The sequence below is a fragment of the Symphalangus syndactylus genome, chromosome 1 (assembly GCF_028878055.3).
Source record: "Symphalangus syndactylus isolate Jambi chromosome 1, NHGRI_mSymSyn1-v2.1_pri, whole genome shotgun sequence".
Classification (NCBI taxonomy): domain Eukaryota; kingdom Metazoa; phylum Chordata; class Mammalia; order Primates; family Hylobatidae; genus Symphalangus; species Symphalangus syndactylus.
Window position 1 is genome coordinate 17,754,876 of NC_072423.2, and position 27,797 is coordinate 17,782,672.

Here is a 27,797-nt window from a genome sequence, read left to right on the forward strand (position 1 = left end):
AATCTTACTAATATATTCTATTTTAAAATACTGACATGAACCTATATAAGAACTATATAATGTTTACACAATATTACAAAAATATTAATTGAACTTTTCTTAAAATTATCAATTAGTGATGGTGGGAAAAAACAAATATTTAGACATTTCTACTGTAGAGAACATGCATGTAATCATTATTCTGTTATCTTTATTCAAATATAATTAGCCCAATTTGTATATATTTTTAAAGAACAAATTCAGGTATATTTATTCATCTTTAATCAAGAAAGCTATTTACTCATTTTTATCCCACATAAAAGCAGAACTTCTTTTTGAATATTTCTTGATAATTTGTGCTAACATAAATTATAGTCTTACCTTTAGAGTCATTAAGTGTGAAATGCATCAAATTATGAAGTTTTAAATATGTCTAATTATGTATGGTTTATATTTTATTGTATGATATTTCAACTACAGGAGAGCTGCACAAATACAGCTCTAGCATATGTATCTTTTTAAATTTCAAAAATTCTCCATTTTATTGTAATATAAGATAAAATAGCTCATCTAAGAATTCACAGCCTTAGAACTCTGAGTGTTAAAATATAAGTAATCATTACTTTTGTTTTGGAGGAGCCTCCAAAAATGATTTCACCTTCTCCTTTAGGTAACCAAAATGTCTTGTAACAAAATGACTTGCCTGACAAACCTTCAAAAAGGACAGACTTCAAATATCACTGGCGTAACTAGTAATGTAATTTCATTTTTGAAAGTTAGAAAACATTTAAATCTAAAGACATGTCTGTCCTTGAACATAACTTTAATACCTCCAAAGAGTATTTCCATTATTTTTTTTGTACAGGAAAATTTAGAGAAATATATTTACTTCTCTAAACACAGTAAAAATTTTTTTTCTATTTTTTCTAAGTGGAACATTATTTCAAATAGTTGCTGTTGAAATCTATTATGATTTTGGCATAAAGATAATTGATTAAAGAAGAAGAAAAATCACTGAATGTTAAAAAGGTTCGTAAGGAATTTGTAATACCACTGTTTTACCAATTATGCTTGGTAATCCAAATAGGAAGAAAATATTCTAAATAAAATGCTTTATCTTTAAATGTTAATTTCAAAATAAGAGTAATTTATCATCAGTTTTATTATCATGGTGTAAATAATATGATAATATATAAAAATAGGGGATATGTTTTTAATAGATACTGCAACACTGGCATTGGTATGGCAGAGCTCTTTCTCTCCTAGCTGTAACTATGGTCATATCATTTACTTATGCCTCAAATTCCTGTATTACAGTACCTAATTTCAAGATTGTGGTAAGGTTTAACTGTGATAAGAACATAATTATATTATTATTTGTACTAATAAATTATACTAGTAGCACTCAGCATTTATATTATAAAGATTAGATTAAATATTATATTATTACATTATTTAATTCTGAAATATTAAAACCGCTACATAATATAAGGTTACTAAACACTGTATATTAATAAAATGCTGAACATTCCACCCAAATCCTAGTTAGTTCAATTATGTGTAATTTTTTATATTTTAAGAGATACTGTTTTTTTAGTTACCTTATTAAACTTTTCATTACTTCAACTGCACACATTTCAATAGTTAAAATTATGTAATCTTACAATCATTATTCAATTTACAGATGAGAAAAGTGTAGTCCACTGAAGCTAAATGACGATCCCAAGATCACATAACTAGGAAATGCATTTGTCAGAGTTGACCTCCAGATCTGATTCCATTTCTGTATCTTACCCAGTATATGATACCTTGTGCACAATTTCAAAAGCTAGACTGAGTTTATATTTTTCATTTGCCTTGTCTAACATTATTCAATTGCAGTCATGGATCAGAAAGACATTATTTTTAAAATATCTCCTGCTTTTCTATTTTTTTTTTTTAAACTAAGCACGGATTTTAGGATCCTTGGCATTGCAACTGTTGATGTAACCTACCATACAGGAGAGCCCGCCATCTCTCACCCTCAAAGACAACAGTGAAACAAAGACCCTGTACCTTTCCCCCTTATGAATCTGGGTGAAAATTTCCCTGCAATATGGGGCCAGCAACAGGGTAAACATAAAATACATACACACAAAACAAAGGACATATTGTGCAAAAACATGTCTGTACAAATAGATACACAAAAACCACGTTTAAATGGCTGCACATAGACAGAAGGTAATGGGAGTGGGGCATGAGGATAAAAGGGAATACATAAATACATAAAGAGAATGTATTTGCATGGAACAATGAATGTGCCAAGAAATAACTTGATATTGTGCCAAGATTAATTCAACCCTGGTCACCAACAGCACTAAAAAGGAGGAAAAAAAGAAGGAAAAAAATATATTGCTCTTTGCTGAGTAGTTACAAATTTTTTCTAATATAATGAGGTCCATGTAACTTCCAGAATTTTTATACATATTTGTAAATTAATGAACAATAATATAACTGAATGAGGAGAAGTAACAAATTATCCGACACTATTCAAAAGAAAAAATTTATATGGTGTGTATATATATATATATTTACATATAATATATAACTAATACACACACACACACACACACACACATATATATATATATATATATATATATATGGCCTATATATATATATGGTCTAAGTCTTTCCATATAACCTGTCCTTAAAGCATCTTTATTTTACTCAGGACATTTTCTACTCATACACAACTCAGAAAAGTTTTAGCTGAGAATAAGCCTTGCTTGATGGGTTTGGGTTTTCAAGTCAAGTTATGAAGAGAAGCAGAACTGCTAGACCATGGAGGTGGTTGGCAAAGAACAAGAGCAAGGTAAAGAATGGCAGGAAGCAATAACGTACAAATCATCCACACAAGGGAGAATAAAATTATTGGAATTGTTAAAATTAAAAATAAATGGCAACTGGGTTGCTGGACATGTGTTCACTTTTGTCTGTGATGTCTTCATTTTGGGCAGCATGACAGAGCTGGCAGTGCTAGAGGCACAGGCTGCTACCATCCTTGCCCATTTACTCCAGTTGGGGTGTCAGACAATAAATAATTAAAAGGAATAATCCCAAATAGCCCTCGAGCATTTAAAGGAAAAGAAACACAACAAATTGTTTCTGCTGCATCCTGTGAATACCGCCATCTTGACATTTGTTACATTCAACTGTATATACTTAGGATTGAATATCTCTTTACAACGTTAAAAAGCTCTCCTTTGGAAGAAATCATGTATATTCCAACATCTAATATAGAGGTTAGGAAGTAATAAATATTACATGAACCGGCTGGTTTTTACAAATCAATTCCGTTCCTGGGTGTGTGGTGATCTCATTAGAAACTGTCACTGTCTGTGTCCCCATGTGAACCTGCAGATGGCTTCTTCATGATTTCTTTTTAATCTTACCTAAAACACTTACTACATCTTTTTCCTAGATAAAAGTGAATTTTAGTCTATCACTATTCTTATAATCTTAAAATCAGTAGGGTGCAAATTAATGAGATTTAACAGAAATAGATTTAGTGCTAGAAAAGGATGCTGTGTCCTTCCAAATAAAGAACTGTTTAAAAACCGGATATTAACTTAGATAATTAATGTTCTGTCAGTTTAAACAAAACGTCTCTCACATTCATCATTGCCGATGATATCAGAGTTTTGAAAAATTTCACCTTTGTGACACCAAAAGACATTAAAACGTGAAGCCAGAATTAGCTAAGCTGTAACTGTAAGGTGATAATTGCTAAGTGTAAAGCCATACCAATAATGCGGTTAGCAAAACACTGACATTTTGAGTGCGAACTGAAGAGCCTCAATACTGTCTTGTATCTTATGTTTCCCATGTTTATTTTTCATTGTTTGAATTTATCTCAAATCTAGATGTATTACACTAATTAATTTTGCATATAACAATGTTAACAGATATAAACCATGATAAAAGGATAGCACAGTTATTAATTTGCATTTTGACTGTGGCAACCTTTCATTAGACTGTCAGTTCTGACACTTGGCTAGATATTATCAGGTTGGTGCAAAAGTAATTGTGGTTTTTGCCATTGAAAGTAATAGCAAAAACCGCAAATACTTTTACACCAACCTAATAGAATCATTCCTGGGGCTATTTAAAAGCACCCACACACAAGCCCCACTCATAACAACTGCACTGAATTTTCTGGAGGTGACACTTGAGTATTATTATTATTATTATTATTATTTTTTTTTTTTTTTTTTTTTTTTTTGAGACGGAGTCTCGCTCTGTCGCCCAGGCTGGAGTGCAGTGGCATAATCTCGGCTCACTGCAAGCTCCACCTCCCAGGTTCACGCCATTCTCCTGCCTCAGCCTCTCCGAGTAGCTGGGACTACAGGCGCCCGCCACCACGCCCGGCTATTTTTTTGTATTTTTAGTAGAGACGGGGTTTCACCGTGGTCTCGATCTCCTGACCTCATGATCCACCCGCCTCGGCCTCCCAAAGTGCTGGGATTACAAGCGTGAGCCACCGCGCCCGGCCCGAGTATTATTATTTTTTAATCTTCCAAAATGATACTATAGTTCAGCCAGATTTTAATATCCTTGTATTCGACTTTAACCCTTATGTCAAGAATATTTATCTCCATATTCCTCCACTAGAACAGTACAGTGTGCCTAGCTCAATAAATCTTCAATGAAGATGACAATGGATTACTTAAAGCATGAATGCCATCTTAAAGTTAGGTGATTCTTCCTCCTCTTACTCAAAATAGAACTTTTATTTTAATTATTATAAAAGATGCTAAATCTCATCCTATGCAGTTTTGTTTGTGAATTATAAGCATCGAGCAGCTAAGAGCTAGTTAACCTGATTTATATGTATTTTAACACAAAATAATTCACTAGATATTTTGAACATCCTCTTATTTATAGAAGCATATATTTTTAATAAAAACTACATAGAACAAGTCAAGGGTAAGTACAAATTTTGCACCAGGGAAAAAATTTCAACACACGAATTAATCCATGTGATATACCACATTAACAGAACGAAAGGTAAAAAATATATAATTTCAATAGATGCAGAAAACACCTTTGACAAAGTTCAACACCTGTTTATGATCATAAGTCTAAATAGAATAGGTGCAGAAGAAACATGGCCAAGCACAATAAGGGCCATTTATGAAAAACCTCAAGATAAATAGTGAAAACCCAAAAAATTTCTTCCAAGATCTGTTACAAGGATTCTCTTGTCATTTCTATTCAACAGAGCACTAGAAGTTTTAGCAAAAGCAATTGAGGCAAGAGAAAGAAATGAAAGCTGTCTAAATTGGAAAAGAAGTAAGTGTATCTCTGTTTTTAGATGACATGATCCAATACATAAAAATCTCTACAGACTCCACCAAAAACTTGTTGAAACTAATAAATGAATTCAGTAAAGTTGCTGGATACAAAAATCAACCTGCAAAAACCAGTTGTGTTTTTAGCACCAAAAACAAACTATCTGAAAAAGAAATTAAATAAAAAACAATCCCACTGACAATAAGAAAATTATAATCCCATATTCAAAAACAATAAAATACTTAGGAACACATTTAACCAAAAAGATGGAAGACTTGGACTTAGAAAACTATGATTTTGATAAAAGAAATTGAACAAGACACAAATGAATAGAAAGATAGCTCATGTTCATGAAATGAATTAATATTGTTTAAATATCCATACTACTGAAAGCTATCTGCAGATTCAATACAATACCTATGAAAATTCCAATGATATTTTTCACAGAAATAGAAAAAAAATGCTCAAAGTGTGTTTGGAACCATAAAAGATCTCAAAGTAGTCTTAAAAGGAACAAATTTGGAGGCATCAAACTTCCTGATTCCTTATTAAAAATTGATAGTCAACAAAACAAGATGGTACCAGCATAAAAACAAACACATATATGAATGGAATAGAGAACCCAGAAATAAACCCATCAATATATGGTCATCTAATTTTTGACAAAAGCACCAAAAATACATAATGAGGAAATGATAGTTCCTTCAACAAATAGTGTTGGGAAAGCTGGATATCCATATCTTGCACCATACACAAAAATAACTTCAGAATGGATTAGACTTAGAAATGAGAACTGAAATTGTAAACTCCTAGAAGAAAACCTAGGGAAAAATTTCCTTTACATTATTTTTGGTAATAAATTTTTGAATATGATACCCAAAGCACAGGGAACAAAATCAAAAATAAATGAATTGGAACTACATAAAACGAAAAGGCTTCTATACAGAAAAAGCAATGAAAAGGCAAACTAAAGATACAAATAAAAACTTTCAAGCCATATAACTTATAAAGGGTTCATATTAAAATGTATTTTAAAATTCATACAACTCAATAGCAAAAATACCCAAAAATAACTTGGTTAAAAAAATGGGCAGAATATGTGAATAGACATCTAACTAATATAAAAAAATAGTCAAGAGGTATTTGAAAAGGTGCTCAACACCACTAATCATCAGAGAAAGTCAAATTGTAATCACAGTGATACATGACCTCACACTTTTCAAGATGGCTATTATCAAAAAGTCAGAAAATAATAAGTGCTGGGGAAGATGTAGAGAAAAGAAAACCCTTTTGTACCATTGGTGAGAATCTAAATTGGTATATCCATTATGGAGAACAGTATGAGGGTTCCCAAAAAAATTAAATTAAAAAATAGATCTACCATATGATCTTGCAATTTCTTGTCTGGAGATCGCATGTATACATCTGTATACATGCTATACATATAGATGCATGTATATATGTGTATATGTGTATACACACATTGTGTATATATGCGTGTATGTGAAATGAAATCAGTATCTGAAAGAGATACCTGCACTCCATGTTCATTGCAACATGTTCACAATGGCTAATATATGAAAACAACCTAAGTGTCCATTGTTGGATAAATGGATGAATTGTGAGATACACTCACACACAGAAATGGATAAATTGTGAGAAACACATACACACACAGAAATGGATAAGTTATAGTTCGAGATCCCTGAGGAATCGCCACACTGACTTCCACAATGGTTGAACTAGTTTACAGTCCCACCAACAGTGTCAAAGTGTTCCTATTTCTCCACATCCTCTCCAGCACCTGTTGTTTCCTGATTTTTTTAATGATGGCCATTCTAACTGGTGTGAGATGGTATCTCACTGTGGTTTTGATTTGCATTTCTCTGATGGCCAGTGATGAGGAGCATTTCTTCATGTGTTTTTTGGCTGCATAAATGTCTTCTTTTGAGAAGTGTCTGTTCATGTCCTCTGCCCACTTTTTGATGGGGTTGTTTGTTTTTTCCTTGTAAATTTGTTTGAGTTCATTGTAGATTCTGGATATTAGCCCTTTGTCAGATGAGTAGGTTGCAAAAATTTTCTCCCATTGTGTAGGTTGCCTGTTCACTCTGATGATAGTTTCTTTTGCTGTGCAGAAGCTCTTGACCCAGCCATCCCATTACTGGGTATATACCCAAAGGACTATAAATCATGCTGCTATAAAGACACATGCACACGTATGTTTATTGCGGCACTATTCACAATAGCAAAGAGTTGGAACCCACCCTAATGTCCAACAACGATAGACTGGATTAAGAAAATGTGGCACATATACACCATGGAATACTATGCAGCCATAAAAAATGATGAGTTCGTGTCCTTTGTAGGGACATGGATGAAACTGGAAAACATCATTCTCAGTAAACTATCGCAAGGACAAAAAACCAAACACCGCATGTTCTCACTCATAGGTGGGAATTGAACAATGAGAACGCATGGACACAGGAAGGGGAACATCACACTCCGGGGACTGTTGTGGGGTGGGGGGAGGGGGGAGGGACAGCATTAGGAGATACACCTAATGCTAAATGACGAGTTAATGGGTGCAGGAAATCAACATGGCACATGGATACATATGTAACAAACCTGCACATTGTGCACATGTACCCTAAAACCCTAAAGTATAATAAAAAATAAATAAAAAATTAAAAAAAAAAAAGAAATGGATAAGTTATTAGATATGTACACACACACACACACAGAAATATTTAGCCTTAAAAAGAAGGAAATTCTGCCATTTGTGACATGGAAGAACCTAAAGGACATTATGTTAAGTGAAATAAGCCAGATACAGAAACACTAACGCAGTGTCATCTGTTCATATGTGGAATCTGAAAATGTCAAATTCATAGAAGCAGCGAGTAGAAAGGTGGTTACCCGGGGCAGGGGGGCAGGGAAGGAATGAAGACATGTTGGTCAAAGTTTCATTTATGTAGGATGAATATGTTCTAAAGGTTGAATGTACAGCATGGCAACTATAGTTAGGAATACTGTGTTGCATACCATAAATTTGCTTACAGTAGATCTTTGGTGTTCTCATTATGAAAATACATGTAACTATGTGGAGAAGTTTATGCTAATACATTCGACTGGTGATTAGTTTGCTATTTATGTCAAGTCATCACATTATACACATTAAATATATGTATAATTTGTATTTAAAAAGTTAAAATACAAAAATTAAAGGTAGGAAGAGATTTAAAAATAAATGTAATTACGATTCCTAAAAGTTACAATTTTTAAAAAGAGTTCAACAAAAGACAGAAACTGGCCTGGCAAGACGGTTCATGCCTGTAATCCCCAGCACTTTGGGAAGCTCGAGGCTGGTGGCTCACTTGAGCTCAGGAATTCAAGACCAGCCTGCGTAACATGGAGAAACCCCATCACTGCAGAAAAATACAAAAATTAGCCAGGCATGGTGGCGTGCACCTGTAATCCCAGCTATTTGGGGGGCTGAGGTGCGAGGATTAGTTGAGCCTGTGAGGTTGAGGCTTCAGTGAGTCAAGATCGCCTCACTGCGCTCTCCAGCTTGGGTGACAAAGTGAGACCCTGTCTCAAAAATAAACAAATAAATAATTTAAAAAGAAACTGGAACTAAAAGTAAATCTTATTAATAACACAGAAAGTTGAGAGATTAAACCCTTTTTAATTTTATAAATAAATCTTTTGAGGTTTACTTTACTTTCATATTAGTTAAGATGCAGTTAATATTCTCCATTAGATACAGTCAGTATTTCCACAATTTGACCTATCATTGAGAACCAAAGAAGATTGCTAATACGTACTGTAAATGTTAAGAGCCATATATATCATTTAGCTAAGAAATTCCACTTAGAAAACTTTTTTCCCAATGTAGAAAATAAGGTATGTACATAAAATAAGTTATGGAAGAGTTATATTGGGAAAAAATCCAATGACCTTCATCAAGAGAAGACTGACTGATTAAATAAATTTACACCCAAGGAAATACATATTACATTTCTTGAAATGCCAACTATGAATACTACGAAACAATATAAAAACTGGTCATAGTGATTCATAAAGCAAAATGTAATATTATTTGCAACAGTGACTACAATTGTGTGTAAGATTACCTACGCATTTGAAATCCATACACTAAGGTAACATGTTACCATGGCAGGGTGACAGTTGACTTGATTTTTCATTTTTATCTATTTTTGCATGATATTTCCTAATAAAATTTATAATATTCTTAAGAAAACTTTATCTCATCTGTCCTTTAGCCTTCCTGACACTAGTTCTGTAGTGTAGAGAGTCAAGTGTCATTGTAATTGCTTATGCTGCACTCATTGCCTCTTAGATACTAGAGACTTAACCTTGTGATTTCAGTTTAGGTTCCTTTTTCTAAAAGTTTTGCTTATTGCATTATTATACTTTTTATCAAGCTGGTGTTTTGCAACACATTTATTAAAGTGGTTGGTTATTTTGATATTTTAATGTGGATGTATACATGAACCTGTGCTATGGTAATGAAATAACAATTAAATTGACCGGGCGCGGTGGCTCACACCTGTAATCCCAGCACTTTGGAAGGCTGAGGCGGGCAGATCACGAGGTCAGGAGATCAAGACCATCCTGGCTAACACGGTGAAACCCCGTCTCTACTAAAAAAAGAAAAAAAAAATACAAAAAATTAGCCAGGCATGGTGGCGGGCACCTGTAGTCCCAGCAACTTGATGGCGTGAACCCGGGAGGCAGAGCTTGCAGTGAGCCAAGATCACACCACTGCACTCCAGCCTGCGTGACAGAGGGAGACTCCGTCTCAAAAAATAAATAAAATAAATAGAATAAAATTGCCATTATATAATGTAATATGTATTCAAAGAACTTTAATAAAATGATGAAGGATGAATGTTCACCTTCTAACAAATATATTACATATTTTCAAAAATTTGCTTAAAATAAGCCACTCATCCAAAAAAGAAATTCTTTGTTCATTTATTTAATTAGACTCCAGATTTTTATCTAGGGCCCCAAGTACATACTATTCTAGTCTCCCTACAGTAGAGAGGACAAATATAATCTTATTTTCATTTATTTAAAATATATTGACCTGTGGCAGTCGAAAACTTCCTATTTGACGGTTCCAGTTAAACATTAATTGCAAGATGAAGAATTTGCTACTATTAAATTGAAAAGTTCAGCAATAAAACTGACATAATTTTCTTTTCGAGGAGAAATCAAATTGAGGAGATGCTGATTGATAGCTATTTAAAGTAAAATTTTATTTTCATGATTAAGATTTTTTTCCTTACTATCCGCAACAGTGATGACCTTTAATCAGAGAAAAACTGGTTACCTTACAACTGCAATCAAATAATACACATTAAAATACGCATGTGAGTTAATGGTGCTTTGGGTCAGTCTTCTATGGTAATCAATTGATTCGATTAGAGGTACAGAAAATTATAAGGTTTTGTGTGTTAAACATATATTTCAATACACCTATCTCTAGACTTCAAATGTGAAATATACCCAGTTACTTCTCCCTGTGATACTATGATTCCTAAAGATTCTGTTGGAAAGCAGCACACATTCCATTTGCCAAACAAGTTATTGGACTATGCCTCCATTCATGCTTGGGAAATATATTCCTCCCACAGCAAAGAACAGCAAATTTCTCTCTCTCTCTCTCTCTCTTTTTCACACACACACACACACACACACACACACACACACACACACACTCTCTCTCTCTCTCTCTCTCTTTCTTACTCACATACAGTACAATGTAGGCCACTCACTTGGTCACAAACTGTGTTTCTCCCTTCTTCACTTGAAATTTTTTACCCCCTTACCAAGGTACCCAAGCAACGTTCCAAACACGGCATTAGCCTCAAAGTTCAATGACTCTATAGTTCTCTGGAATGCCTACAAATATTTTTAAAATGTAATTACTTATAGGAAGATTCAACACGCTATTTTTTTCCTTCAAATAAATTTAGAATACACCAAAAAAAAAAAAAAACACCTCGTGATTATCTCCACATCAGATCTCAGTATATATGTCTGTTCTTGCTCTAGAGATCTATGTACTAAATAAAGCAAGCACCACCCCGCCCCCCCAACACACACACATGCTTGCCCAATATACTATAGTGAAACTAGGACAGAAAAATTTCTATAAATGCTTCCACATAAAAAGTGGAAATAGAAAGCATTTATGGAATCTACTTGGTAGATGTTGCAAGGGCACCTATACTGACCATGGAAAATATTCCTGTATTTGGCCTGGGTTCTGCTCCCTGAAAATAGCTGCCTGGTCTATAGTTTCTATGTTCCTTAGCTCTACTCTCTAGAAGGTCCTGCTAGTTTTATTAGATACTGTGGCCATATCTGAATTTGCCATTGGAGAATATTCTCTCACAGGGAGTTGAGAGCATGCTCAGCTGGCTTCATTCTCATGGAAGTTTGGAGGAACAAAGGATTATGTTAATCTTGAGAAATTAGTCTATTTTAGCCCAGACTAGAAGCTCACTTACCAGTATAATATTCATTAATGACTTAGTAATCTTTTTTTTCCTATTTGATTCCAATAAATTTCATAGGTCAATATTCACATCAGTAATACTTTTAGAAACATTTCTCTATCTTTGAGCTACTTACAGTTACCTTGAATTATAAGATGCTCTGGTAGAGTCACAATCTTATTCTCTTATCCCTACACTATTTTTGTTCAGCATAAATAATTTACAGGAGACTAATAGATTCAGAGCTTTAGCATTAGGTTTGATGATTTGGTCCTTGCCACAAAGCTCAATTTTAGTAGGCATTTATTGTTCAAAAGCATCCTCATTTATATATTTTACCTTTTTGAAATGGAAATCAGGTGGTCTTACAACTCTTACAATCAGGAAGTCACAGAACTACTTAAATTTCTATATTACCTTATATACCTCTTTGAAAACTTGATAATTCTTTTCTGAGTTCACTTTTTTTTAAGCATTTGCAAAATGCACCAATAGCAAACAAGTAATATTAGTTCATATGTTTTCACCTAAAAATCACAAGCTCATTCTGTAAATTGCTGGCTTTCTAGTGTATTACAGGAAACTAATGTATCAAATGTTAGATTCCATCATTCCAGACTTCAATATATTTTCTTACCACCTACCTTTTATTTTACAAAGATATTTCTTTTTTTATTTGTACAAATATATGGGGTGCAAGTGTAATTTTGTTACATGGATATATTGCACAGTGGTGAAGTCAGGACTTTCAGTGTATCCTTCACCAGAATAATGGACATTTTACCCTTCAAGTAATTTCTTATCATTTACCCTCCTTCCTCCCCACCTTTCCGCGTTGCCATTGTCTGTCATTCCATTATCTCCATGTGTACAAATTATTTATCTCCATCTCGTAAGTGAGAATATGTGGTATTTGTCTTTCTGCATCTGAGTGCTTTCTGTTAAAAAAAAAAAATGGCCTCCAGCTTCATCTATGTTGTTGGAAAAGGCATGACTTCATTCGTGTTCGTAGGTGAATAGTATTCCATTGTGCGAAGAGATCATATTTTTAATCCACTCCTCCACTGATGGGCACAACCCATTGATGTTGATTCTATGTGGCTGCTATTGTGAATAGTGCTGTAATAAACATACAGGGGCAGGTATCTTTTTGATATAACGATTTTTTTTTTCCTTTAGGTAGATACTCAGGAGTAAGACCGCTGGATAAAATAGTAGTTCCATTTTCAGTTCTTTGAAAAATCTGCATATTGTTTTTATTAGAGGTTGTTCTTGTATTGGAGCAATGTCATCTATTTTAATATTTGGGTTTTTAAAATTATTTTAATGACCATACCAGTCAGCTTCAACTAAGTTTTTGTTTTGTTTTGTTTTTTGTAGCAACAAACAACTCCAAATCTCAGTGGCTTCCAACAATAAACACGACTTTCTACCCATATAGATTCCATTTTGGGTCAGCAAAGGCATAGCTTTATGTCCTCTTAATTTCAGGATCGCTGAGAGAATCATGCATATTTTGGACATGGTGGCCTCAGGACGTGAGACATGACAGAAAAGATGTATATAAGAAAAAAGAAACACGCCAGAGCCCTGTGTTCGCTCTCAAAGCTTCTGAAGGCGCTGGCATGCACAGCTCCTTCACATAAGGTACAGGTAAAGCACATATCACATGACCAAACCTGACATCGATGATGTGGGAAATAAAATCCTACATGGAAGAACAAATGTTACCCTCCTTAAGACTGCAGCTCATTATTTAAGTTGCACAATTACACTGTGAATCAGATCTTCGGGGACTAGCACTTCATTAGTCCATGAACCCTAGAAGAAATTATTTCCTTACCAATAATTTAGTCTCAGGTGATCTCTTAAAGCCGATATTAAAAAAAATAAAGATTTATTCACCATCATCACCACCACCCCATCCCCTACAACAAATACTTGCATGTTAAAATTATTCACAAAATAATGGCTAAAATAAAATAAAAAACCTAAAATCACGTTCTTGAGCCTTCCTACTATATTCCCCTTCCAACTTACTCTTCCACCATCCAGCCCCACCACACATGAGTATCATTACAAAGTACATATATATCTTCATAAAAAGAGACATAGCAAGAATGAAACGCCTGCCAAGAGCCACTAGCAAGCACAGAGGACAGTGTGTGAGCCTCATTTATGGAATGATTGATTCTGTTTCCATATAATGTTATTAGAGAAGAAAATCCAGTTTGCTTGATTGGAATTGTTTTTACCAAAAACAAATTCTCAAAATGTGGAGCATGTTTGATTATTAAATTACTCCACGGAAAAATAATTCAGCTGTTTTTTTTTTATTTCCAACTGTTTTGCATTATATAGAAACAGTCTTTCTAACCAGGGAACTACGGCTTTAGCCTGAATAGTTGTCCAACAGGAGCAGAAACAGTGACTGGAAAACCATCTGCAAGAATGCTACTGCGGGTGACAGTCCCACAATCAGTGACATTTGAGACTGTGTTTTAAAAAAAAAAAAAAAAAAACGAAAAAAAGCTTTGTTGTTTGTAACTGCAGCTGAAATCACCCCCACAGTTGTAACTGTGTGCTGTGAAGATATTACACTGAGATATCTATCTTCTAGGAACTTCGAAAATATTCTATAAACCATTATTGAGTTGGCCTAACAAAACAAAATGAAGTACCTAGATTCTTCTGAACACTAAAGAACACTGAAAATATATAATAAATAATAATATATGTCACACTTTTTCATATAGATGCTTAAAACACCCAAGCTTTAATCATACTGTGCCTATATTTAAATACACACACACACACACACACACACACGCACGCACACGCGCCTGCGCACAAGGTCATGCTGAAGTATTGCCACTATAGAGCACTCGTAAAACATACACTATTACCGCCACAAACATGTGCACATCGTCTGTGTGATCTTATTTCCTTACTCTTTTTAAATTGATTTCAGTCATTAAGATATGAATATTTATATTCCTATTAATGCCATCTGTTAATAAGGGAGACAATCTTTAGATGTGCTCTAAAATACTATTTAGAAGCTATCCAGTACATGTTCACTTATAAAGTAGTACTTCATCTTCTTTTTGGTTGAGTCCCTGCTTTAGTTCTTCTACTCGTAATCTTAGTTTCTTTACTTCTGCCTCATTTTGATCCACTCGGTTGTTTGCATGAGTCAGTTCTGCAATATTTGCCTGGTTTTGTCTGCTTAGTTTATAGTAGGCATGTTGAAGGTTCAGTAATTCCTTTCAAAGGAAGAAATTACATTATTTATAGTCTACTCTGATAAAATCAGAAGAATGGCAACTTCTTTTGACAAAAGAGAAAAACATTTTAGGAAGAATTTAGATGAGCCATCATCTTCATTTGGAATTCTACATTTCTGTAATCAAATATTATAATTAGTATATGACTATAAACAAAAGATATGTGACTAAAATACAATGCACTCTTTACGTTGTTTTGTAAATGATCTATTTTGCACCTAATACAAAAGTAGTTTTTATGTAACCGTCTCCCAAAAGGAAATCACATAACCATAAATAAAATAATATAAATACATGCAAAAAGAGCTGTTCATCCTGATCATCCACTAACTCAGCAGATGCTAAAAGTTAGCACACTACAACTACATGATTTAATTATTTCTGAAGAAAATAGGTTTTGTGAGGCTGTAGTCATGTTGTTACCTGTCACATCTTCTGAAACCACATGAACCAGGCTCAGAAACCTGCAGTAAGGACCCATCATGGGTAAAGAAATATATTAATCTACCATAGGGTGATTAGACTGCAAATCAGCAAATCAATCTTGTTATAATTAACACCATACACTATGTAAATTAACAGGTTACAATAATTATCCTCAGATTATTAATATCGTTTCTCACTTTTAGTTAAAATTTGCAGTGTAAAATTAATTGTACTATCATTATAGAAAACATCTTTATTGGGGCCAGGTGTGGTGGCTCACGCCTGTGATCCCAGCACTTTGGGAGGCCGAGGCAGGTGGATCACAAGGTCAGGAGATCGAGACCATCCTGGCTAACACGGTGAAACTCCGTCTCTACTAAAAAAAAAAAAATACAAAAAATTAGCCAGGCGTGGTGGCAGGCGCCTGTAGTCCCAGCTACTCGAGAGGCTGAGGCAGGAGAATGGCGTGAACCCGGGAGATGGAGCTTTCAGTGAGCCGAGATCGCGCCACTGCACTCCAGCCTGGGCGACAGAGCAAGACTCCATCTCAAAAAAAAAAAAAAAAAAAAATCTTCATTAAAACTATAAAGAAAAAGTTAGCCTCTGGTTCTTCATAATGTTATAATACTTAGGAAAACCCAAGGATATTTCTTTGGTTTCCTAAAACATACTGTCATATTACTTTACATACAAAAAATCACAAAAATGCAATCACAAAAAAATGCATTGGTAATTATCTTAGGACGTCTAGGTAGAAATTGAAAGTGGAATTGTTTTCACATCTCAAATCATTAGTAATACCAATGATGAATTCATGATCCAAAAGTAAAAAATAGCCATAAAATACTGGAAAATAAATGTGGATGTGGTGTTTTTCTTTTAATCCTCAAGTAGGGGAAGTTTTCCTAAGTATGATACCAAATCATGAGATCACAAAATGATAACTTCAATCACAGTAAGTATATAATTTGCATATAACAAACAAAATATATTCAGTATCTCTCAAATTAGGGGCACATCGATTCGAATTTATGTAACATTTTTGACCTGACAAAATTATAGATATTGTAGAAAATTGTAGTGGCGGCCAGGGGTTAAGGACAGGGTAGGAGGAGGGTAAGGTAGATGTGAGGGTAGCTGAAAGGGAACCCTGTTATGAGAATGTTCTCATCGCAATCTGGGCATAAGGGATGCTCAGACTTGTATTATTTTATACAACTGCATATGAATATAAAAATATCAAAAATAAAAAGCTTAATTAAAAAAATCAAGATGTCTTCAGACTGGCAAAGGCTAAGTATGGTGAGGTAATCTGCCAGTAAAATGGGCAGAAATAAGGATTCATTCATGGAGAAACACTGGCAATATTTTTTAATTAAAAATGCACATAAAGTCAGACACAGCCATTCTATTTCCAGGAATGTATTCCACAGATACACGCACAGTTGTATGAAATGTTGTGATTCTGAGAATATTTGTCGCAGCATTACATTTAAGAAAAACCACTAAACCCTTCAATATAATATGGCAGCCTTTTATATATTCACATGGAGAGATGTCCAGAACGTTAAAGCAAAATGCAAAACTGTGTGAAGTGTATGGTATGAGAAGAAAAAGATGATGTAAAGCGACTTTTGATCTGTCACAATTGATAAGTCGCAGGCTCTTAGCCTCTGTGAATCCCAGCATTTCGAAGTCCAGAAGAGGTGGGGTGAGGGTGTGGGTGCAGGGCAGGACCTGGCAGAGAAAATGCTGGTCCTCACTCTTAGGAAGAAGGGAGTTTGAATGAAAGAGAAAGCCCTCCATGCCTATCAACTACTGCCTGTCTCAAGAATGTCCACCTCCTAGTATCCACTGAAAACATGAGTGTTAAATGAAGGGGACATTTTTAGTTTCTGTCCTGCAAATCCTGCCCCTTCATTCCATAGGAGTCAAAATCACAGCCATTGATATTTAAACCTTAATGATGCCAATAGGCAGCTGGAAACAGATTTGGTTTGGGCAGCTAGACAGGACACTCGAACTCGTTTTCTCGGTAAGCTTGCCCTGTCACTTCAGTTGCTTCACAGTAACAATGTCATTTATGCACCATCACTGAGTTTGCTGAATTATACCACACATCACATTTAAAATGCAAACAGATTTCTCATTTCTTCTCTTCAGAATACAATTTTCAAATGTCAAGTTCTATACCATATTCTTTTACAAAGAAACATGTAATAGGGAGCACAATTCTATTATTTGGAACAACAATGGAACATTTAAAAAAAGATCTTTCTTGATCTGTCAGACATAAAGAATTTGCTGCACAAATAATTCAGAGCTTAATGGGAAAGTTATAACTTTGCAAGTTGATGGCTTTCTCTCCGGAATTATGCACCTAGTTACAATTACTTATATGACTTTGCGCTTTAACAAAATTATTTCTTCTATCATTAATGCTTTGTCATTAGGTGTATAAAATTTACTTAGACTGATTTAAAAGGAGTAAGCAAAAAGCCTTCAGTGTTCATACAAGGAAAGAGGAAAGATGAAGGAATGAACAAAAGGAAGGAAGGAAAGGCATCTTTGTTTGTCAATGTAAATTCCACCCCGGCCATATGCCATTGTTATAAGCAGAGCCCTGGCATTCATGTTCTACAGCTTGGCCATTTGCTCAGAGAATATCAACTTGTTCTCAGGCCTAGGCGGTACATATGTATTTGTCAAACTATATTCTCAATAAGTCATACCCAAGCCAGCAGCAACGGCATCACTTGGGAACTTCATGCAAGACCTACTGAATCTGAAACTCAGGGGCTCGAGCCCAGAAGTTGTGGGTTTAACAAGTCCTCGAGGTGTTTCTGATTCACCGTAAAGTTTGAGAACCATTGGTATAAGCCAATTCTAGCAAGCTTTACTCTTGTCAGTGACTGTATTAGGAAAGTGGATGTAACTTAGCTGCGCAATGAGAAAAGAGAAAAAGTATCCCTGAGTGAGAAATAATCTTTTAGAAATGTCTATCACTTAAAAATATGCAAGGAAGATACATGCGCCTTGAGTTACAACAACAATCTGAGGCTTCGGGGCAGTCCTGCTTACGGCTGGGGTTGGCAGACCCTTGGTATTTTTTGTTATGTGAGAAACTATATCCAATTATATTTAGAGCCAAACTCATAGCTTAACATATTCTAATTGTGTTCATACAGTGCCTCTTAATAAAGGTAAGAACTGGATTTCACTTTAAGGAGAAAAATACATTGCTTCCTTAATGCAAAGATGTTTTAAAAATCACTCTAAATTGATAAAATCGGTTTAAAGTGATTTTATAATATCAGCTTAAAGTGATTTTTTTAAAAAATCAGTTTAAAGGCATTAATGTTTTCCAGGTACCTACCCTATGAGAAATTCTTCACATACCTTCTCTCTCTAAATCCACATGACAAAACTATGTTAGAGGTAATATTTTTCCTATTTAGTATCAGAGAGCTGTGCAAATTGCTTATGACCAACCTAACTAAAATTAATCCTACACTTTCATTTTACCAAAACAATATCACAGAGCTGGCGTTCATCTTATCAGGAGGACTTATCTTTAAGATTTGACAAGTTATTTTGACATTTTGATCCATTAATTCATATCCTCTCTATTTTACTTTCAGGGGAAGCAATTGATTTCTTCTTTAATTCTCAAAGCAGGCTGGGCACAGTGGCTAACGCCTGTAATCCCAGAGCTTTGGGAGGCTGAGGCGGGTGGATCACCTGAGGTCAGGAGTTTGAGACCAGCCTGGCCAACATGGTGAAACCCTGTCTCTACTAAAAATACCAAAAAAAAAAAAAAAAAAAATAGCCAGGTGTGGTGGCATGTGCCTATAGTCCCAACTACCTTGGAGGCTGAGGCAGGAAATCGCTTGAACCCAGGAGACGGAAGTTGCAGTGAGCCGAGATCCTGCCACTGCCCTCCAGCAAGGCAACAGAGCAAGACTCGGTCTCAAAATAAATAAATAAATATCAAAGCTATGGCCTTTGCTACTATCCATTCATTTCTGTTAATTTTGTGATAGAAAAGTGATGGGAATCTCCTCACACACTCATTTTGTTCTTTCCATACATGTTACAGTAAATAGTGAAGGTATATTGGATCATACACTATAATCCAATGAATATGTTAGATGCCATTATTATCTAAAATCACAGTATCTTTTAGAACTTGCATATAGATGTACAATTGGAAAGCATCCAAAATGAATCCTAATCTGAAGATTTAGTGGTTTGCATTTGAAAAGAGAATTAGGTAGATAGTAAATATCTCTATGTACTTCAGAGCAAGCTTATTCTAATATGCTTTAATGGTAAAAAATACATAATTACTATGTCATATAATCATATTTTGGAAGAGAAAAATCGACAGAAAATATGTATAAAAATATATGGTACTAAAGATTATTTGTCAGCATGTAAAACTCTGTAAATCTAAATCTATATAACTGACAGTACATATAATTCACAGTTCTTTTATAAGCAGATCTCCATCATTTCAGATCTTGATATAGAAAAGCACATAAAATGTGTTTGTATATATATATATATATATATATATATATATTTTAATAGAGTAATACAGTATTAGTTTCTCAAATAGATTGAATAAGTTTCCAATGATGTGAAATATTTGATGGAATGCTTTAAATTATATATATGGTTATGGCATTAGTTTATTTTGTTATATGTAAGGATATTGCTCTGTATCTAGAATTAATTGTACATATGATACATCAACTACCGAAGATTGAGTTTAGTCATAGCAAGCTGACAAAATATATTTTCTTATACCTTAAAATGACATAATGAGAGGCTGGTAAATATAAATCAAATCAGTTTATACGTATCTAATTGAAGGAAAAACAAAACATCAGACAGGAAATTTAAAAGTACTATTATATATGTTATTTCTATCCATTCAAATTTTTTAATAATGTATAGAAGTTTATAAATTTCTCCATCTATAATATCAAAGATGTGTATTAATAATATACTGATCTGTAGATAACATACAATTTACCATATAACATATGGTTCAACTGTATTTAAGATAAATAACAACATGAAAAATTGGAAATAACTTGCTCATGGTCTGTTGAAGCCTTGTTATACACCAACTGCAAGTAATAATGCTATCAACAAGGGCAGATTTTCTCTTCTCAAAAGTTGACTCAGATACATTGGATTGTTATCACAATCAAATGCATCTACTTAAATACAGTAAAGAACTCACAATACCACTCAAGTTAAACACATTATGATTTTTGTACTACCTGCCTGTTTTTAAGATAATTCTCACTATATCAAATTCTTACCTCAGAAAATACAGAAACCAAAAGAACATGTATCTTCAACAAGAATAAATTCAATGTTATTCATAAACATTTATTATACTTGGTGACAGATGATAGCTTTAAAATAAGAGCATTTTATCAGTCTTAGTTAGCATATTTAGTGGGTCCACTTAACATCTTATGTGTCAAATATACTGTGATTTAGTATTGTCTATAGTGTTGATATAATATCATTCATTCCACAAGCCTTCACTAAATGCCTACCATGTGCCAATGACTGTGCTATGCATTTTACAAATAAAAGTGAACAGGTTAGATACGATCTCTAACCTTGTAAATCTTAGAATCCAGTAGAGGTAATAGATTAAAAAACAATGAAGGATATTTGTCAATTGTGACAATTACTAAAAAATACTCAGATGATTTTTTAAGATAGAGAATAATTAATGAGGGGTGGAAGAGAAGCAGGAAAAATCAAGTGACAGGAAGTTTCTGTCCTGAGCCTCTGAGATCCCCGTTCTGTATGGAAGGGTGTATTTCACTAGCTGCTGGAAGAAGTGTCTCACAACAGCTCTTCACCAACAGCTCTTTCCTCTTGGCTGCAAAGAGCCTCCCCACCAAGTCCACACCTACTTCCTGGTGATCATTTTAGAAGTATAAAGGACTTGTTCCTAGCCTAACTTGGGACAGGTCCAAAGGTCCATCAGCTTCGGAAGTACCCCAAGGATCAGCTGAGGTCCCATGATCACAGCCCTCCCAGTCCTACTTCTCCCTCTGACCCGGGCTGGTCGGTTCTTCCCATAGCTAATGTACTACCTAGTACACTTCCTGCATGTTGATATCTCCAGAATCTGCTTCCCAGGTAGCAGACTTCAGCATCTGGTGTCCCTGGCTGTCACTTTAGAATATCTACCCTGCAGAATTAAATTTCCTAGCAAAAGTCCATGGATGGGAAATAGATGATGGAAACTTTACTGAGAAAGTAAAGTATAAAACTGTGTGAACCCACAATATTGTACTCTGTAATTTAGAGTTAGTTTTGGATCTCTATATATAACAATGCTTGAATATGTGTAAAGTGAGTATAGTAATTAGAAGCCTAAAAAATTGAAAATCAAATTTTGGAGTATGTCTTTATATTTATTCAATGCCACAGATAACTAGGCAAATGATAAAAAATATTTGTTGAGCATCCACTAATGTTTTATCTAGTCAGTTAGTAAACGTTCCCAGTTATATTCAAGTATGGAGAAAATACAGAAAAACGACAACAAATTTTATCTTATTTCTAAGTTCTACTTTCCCCATCTGTAAAAGCTCATATAAAAGCAACTTCACAAAATTGTACTTTTAAGTGATGTATATGTACATCGCTTCATGAAACGAGAATTAAGTATAGCAGGAGATTGACTGGCTAGAAGAGACTGTTTTGTTTGTTCATTTTGATCAGATGCAATCATAAGCATAGGTATCAGGTCCGGAGTAGACCAAGCATCTCAGCAAATGCAATCAGGGACAGGGGTCTTTTCACCTTTCTGCTCTGTCATCCATAGGTCATATGTGCACTTTGTCCTTTGCTTGCTATTTTATAATCACAAAATATCTGCCAAATTTTGCTGGGTAGAGAGTTGAGGAGAAGCAGAAAAAATAAAAGTTGTTTCTCCTAAGAAGATTTGTGTCTGCTTGTTGATAAGATAATCTCCTAATACTATATAGGGGAAAGCATGATAAAAACATTGCACATAAGAATGAAAAAGTTACGATCATTTAAATGATACGTACATAAAAGACACGGTTTAAGATAATTTATTTGAAAAAATCCTAATTTATTCTTTTAAATTATGAGACCATAATATTATTTGTGTCCTGTTATTTGACAACTGCTATTTATTTTTATCATGTTCTGGAGTTAATCTGATAGACCTAAAACACTATCTTTGGGTGAAAAAAATATTTTGAGACAGATGTCTGGGGAAGTATATTCTTCCTTACCCATCTTTTTATGGACAGACTTCTGTTAGAAAGTGAAAGACTGGAAGATAGCATTGGATGACAAGATGACATGGAGTTGACTTACTCGAGGGAGAAGGGTATTGCAGGTAGGTGGGAGAACTCTTCTAACAGATTTTTAAGCATCATGTATTGAGGAAAGGGGGGAAGAGAGTCAGATGATTTAGTTGTGGGCAGACAGGGTAAAGATCTTAAAATCCTGGTATAGAGTTTGAATCTAAATTGTTTCAGTGGTTTGGAGAAGGCACGGAAAGTAAAGGAAAACATTGAGAGAGTGAAGCATACATCATTTCTTAAAAAAAAAAAAAAAATCACTTTCATCTCACTTAAAGAGGTAATGACCTTAATAGAGAACTAGTGAAGGGAAAATTACAATGAAGTTGATTCAGTTAGATATTTTCATCTGTGATTAACAGGAAAAAGACAAAAAAGCAAAAACCAAGAAAATGTTTTCCCGTTACATGGTAAATCCAAGGTCAGAGTGACTTCATGGTTGTTAATTTGGCAGTTCAGTAACCTTGCCAAGGACTGGGTTCATATTTCTGTGTTGAGAACTGTGGTTGCCTGCATTATTTTTCACAAACATTTGGCACTCACCCTGAGAGTATGATTATACAGCCCCTGGTGTTGAAATCGGGCATGGCCATGTGAGTATCTTTGACCAAGGAAATACAGTAGAAAGGACGTTTGTCATCTCTAGGCAGCTGAAGAGTACCCTTCACCAAGCCCTCTTTCTTCTGCCTCTACAATTGTATCAAAATGTACACTTGCATCCCTCTGTCACTTTGTGCCATTGGAAGGACATGTCTGGTGGGCAAGAAATAACTGTTTTTTTGAAGCCATCCTGATTTTCAAGTCTATTGTTGCTATAGCACAACCCAGCTTGTTCAAGCTGATCCAGTGGTCTCAGTGTTGTTTTCATTGTTTCACTGAGTGTGAAAAAAATTTACTAGTTCTCCAGGACTCCACTTTATGTCTAAATGGCTAAAGCTGTGTCACATGTTAATGTTTAAACCCATCTGTGATCAGGAAAACATACCTACTAAATAAATCACTTTAATAATTAGGTCTTGGGCCTGAGAATGGAGGCTTTAATAATGAAGTACAAGGGGGCCATAATAGGAGGAAAATATATGAAAAATTAGACTTGTATCAAGACAGGGAAACTGGACAAGGGGATGAATACTAATCAACTGAGAATGTCTGTTATCTGAGATATCATTTCTCCTTTCTTTCCTTCCTTACACCTTTCCTCATTTCATCCATTCATTCATCCAACTAACATTTATTGGTAATCAACGATGTAACAACGATAAGCACCAAGGACAGAGATAGGAAGTTGAGACAGCCAGGTGGGAAGGGGTCCCCAAAGAAACTCCAGTCAGCCTTGTGCCCTGTGGTGGAGCCACAGCAGTTCACACTGTTTGCAGCAGGGAGGAGCCTGGCCCCTTCTCTTCCTGGGTAAATCTGGTATTTAATCTTTGATGTGGGAAGCACACTACCAGGATTCTGGCTTTGCAGAGAGTCCCTGATTCCTTTCCCCTCCCCCCCCCTTTTGTCCAATAAAACTCATTTTGCTCATCCTTTAAATTGTCTATGGGCCTAATTTTTCATGGTCATGTGACAAGGAGTCTGTCTTTAGCTGAACTAAGGAAAAGTCCTACAAGAAAATCAACCTATAATCTAGTTTGCAGAAAGAAACAACAGCAAACAACAACAACAACAACAACAAATCAGTAGGTACTCTACTTGGAAAGGATTATGTTAGAGGTAAGTTAAAAAAGAGGTACACAAAGCAGCTAACAGCATGGGAAAAGACGACAATATTTCCTAGAGGAAGGAACATTGGATCCGAAATTTGAAATATGAGTAAAAATTGTAATATGAAGAGGAATGATTGAGAGGAAATCTCTCTGGGCAGAAATAGCAGCACATGCCAAGACCAAAAGAAAGAAAGAGCACGATGTATTGAGAGGGGCCTGAACTGCAGTGCATCTGAGTGTGTGTGTGCACTGGCTTGCCTCACATGGCCACGAACTTATTTATTAGTAGAACACTTACATGTAGTGGAAAGTATTAGCTAATACCCAAATAAAATACTGTATCACTGTATCTGTATGTATCAGCAATATTTCACCAGACATTAAGATCCTACAGTATGAAAAAAATCAAAACAGAAGTACAGCAATTCTATTTATATATATAAAAAAGTAATGTACTTCACTTACAAATAAACTTTCACAAATGTAAAATTCAAATTTCCAAATTTGATGCTGGAGGTTCCCAGACTATAAAAATAATGTCAAAAATAAGTATCTCTGAGGGTCATTCTCTTGTTTAAATTCTAATATAATAACATATAATTCTTTAACATCTTATCTGTAAAACAGGACTTTACTCATTGTAACAATCACAAATGGAAATGAGAGGACAAATGGTAAGACTAGACTGATGTCTCTAACTAGTTTGCTCAAGAGCTGTGAGTCATACTCTGTTATGTGTGTCTGTGTGTAATATTTATCTCTGGGACTAAGGCATTCATATATATGTGTGTATATATATGTGTCTATATATATGTGTCTATATAGGTATATATATGTATATAGTCATATCACTAATGGAATACTTAAGAATAGTTAAATAGGCTATTCTAGGTTAGAACAAATGCAGATCTAGTTTTACAATACACATTTCATCATTTCACCCACAAAGAAATCAAGACATCCATGATTATGAAGATTTTTACTATATTTATTGTAGAATGTAATAACACCCATCTCAAAGGGCCATTGTGCATGGTAAATGCATTTTTTAATGTCTGATAAAGTAACTAACACATAATAGCATGTTCATAATGCTTTTTATACATACATTTGTTGTTTTATACATAGCTAATTACTATTATTGTTATTACCATAAGAATAAACTATCCTCTTATTCTTTGATCCTTAGCTGCACATAGCCCTTGGAGGGACTCAGAAAGAAACATAGGTAATAGACATTCCTTATGTGAAAGTTCTTTGTTCATTATATGGAGTTTCCTTTGATACATTTCTTTTCTACAATTCCCAGAGAACTTGTACTATATCGATAGGAAAGAAACGAATGCCTTTTCTCCACTCTCAAGCAAGTCTACCTGCTGTAGTCATTCAAAACCAGATGTGAGTTTATGTCATACTGATAGTACAATATTTGATTCTAGTGATAAGTATGAAAAAAAATGAACAAAATAGTCACTGTTTCTATCCTGTAGACCAAGTATCAGATGCAGACGACTGGAAATAAGAGAAACAGAGTTAGGAGAATCTAAGGGTAAGTAGAATAGGGGCATATATGAAGGCAACATAAGACAGACAAGAGTGACTTGGGAAGTCTTAGATATCCGTTAGTCATAAAACTTACCCCAAAACTTTGCTGCTTAAAAAACAAACAAACAAACAAACAAACACCAGTCTTGCTCTATCACCCAGGCTGGAGTGCAGTGGCACAATCTCAGCTCACAGCAACCTCTTTTTCCCAGGTTCAAGGGATTCTCATAACTCAGCCTCTCGAATAGCTGGGATTACAGGCATGCACCACCATACTGGGCTATTTTTTCGTTACTATTTTAAGTAAAGACTGGCTTTCACTGTGTTGGCCAGGCTGGTCTCGAACTCCTGGCCTCAAGTGATCCATCTGCCTCAGCCTCCCAAAGTGCTGGGATTACAGGCGTGAGCCAATGTGCCAGGCTTACATCTTAAAACAAAAAGAGAAACTTATTTTGATTACATGCCCCACTTAACCTATAGACCAGATCTCTTCTTCCCCTCAAAGCAAAACCTTCTACAATAGCTTTCTGTAGTTTCTTTATCCACTTATCCATCTCCAATGTTTTTTTCTCTTTCCATGATTGCTCCTTCACATGACTCCAGGAAAACCTCTCATGTCAAAAGCACTAATGGCTTCTGGATAGCCAACCACATCACTAACTCAAATTCTCAATAATGTTCATTATTTTATGATAATGACTCTCTATAAATATATGTGATGATTATGTGATGATTAATATTGAGTGTCAACTTGATTGGGTTGAAGGATGCAAAGCATTGTTCCTGGGTGTGTCTGTGAGGGTGTCGCCAAAGGAGATTAACATTTGAGTCAGTGAACTGGGTGATGCAGACCCACCCTCAATCTGGGTGGGCACCATCTAATCGGCTGCCAGTGAAGCCAGGATAAAAGCAGGCAGAGGAGCATGGAAAGACTAGACTGGCTGAGTCTTCTGGCCTCCATCTTTCTCCCATGCTGGATGCTTCCTGCCCTTGAAAGCTTTTGGACTCCTGGACATACACTAGTGGTTTGCCAGGGGCTCTAGGGCCCTTTGGCCACAGACTGAAGGCTGAACTGTTGGCTTCCCTACTTTGGGAGTTTTGGTACTTGGACTGGCTTCCTTGCTCCTGAGCTTGCACACAGCCTATTGTGGGACTTCACCTTGTGATGCTGTGAGTCAATACTCCCTTTCATATGCATCTATCCTACTAGTCTCCTGTCACTCTAGAGAACCCTAATACTATACACACATATATATATATGTGTCTATATATGCGTATATATGTGTCTATATGTAATTATGTATATAATATAGATATATGCATATAGTTCAATTGAGAATTTAGCTCTAGGCTTGCATATGCAAGCTTGTTTCTATCCACATCAGAGTATAAAACAAAATACCCTCATTAAATTAAAAAAAAAAATCAAACGTCATACTATGGCAAACACTGACATGGAGGTCAGGAGCTAGAGTAATCACCAAGATGGAAAATCACCCTAATTGCCAAATGAAACCCTGGGAATACAAAGTAGAAATAAGCCCCAAATGACTCAACAGCTCAGAATACATAAGCCCACAGAAAAATCAATCTGACGGAAAAGCTAGC

The 27,797-nt window shown here is 35.0% G+C and overlaps 1 protein-coding gene across 3 annotated transcripts in view; it reads right to left on the reverse strand.

Annotated features, from left to right (window-relative positions):
• The window catches only part of CCDC102B (coiled-coil domain containing 102B), a 340,875-nt gene that overhangs the window by 30,521 nt on the left and 282,557 nt on the right, over window positions 1–27,797 (reverse strand). For all 3 annotated transcript variants that reach the window (XM_055296847.2, XM_063636884.1, XM_055296854.2), the window contains one exon: window positions 14,939–15,109. In XM_055296847.2, coding sequence (XP_055152822.2) covers window positions 14,939–15,109 — 171 coding nt within the window. The remainder of the gene's footprint in view (window positions 1–14,938; window positions 15,110–27,797) is intronic.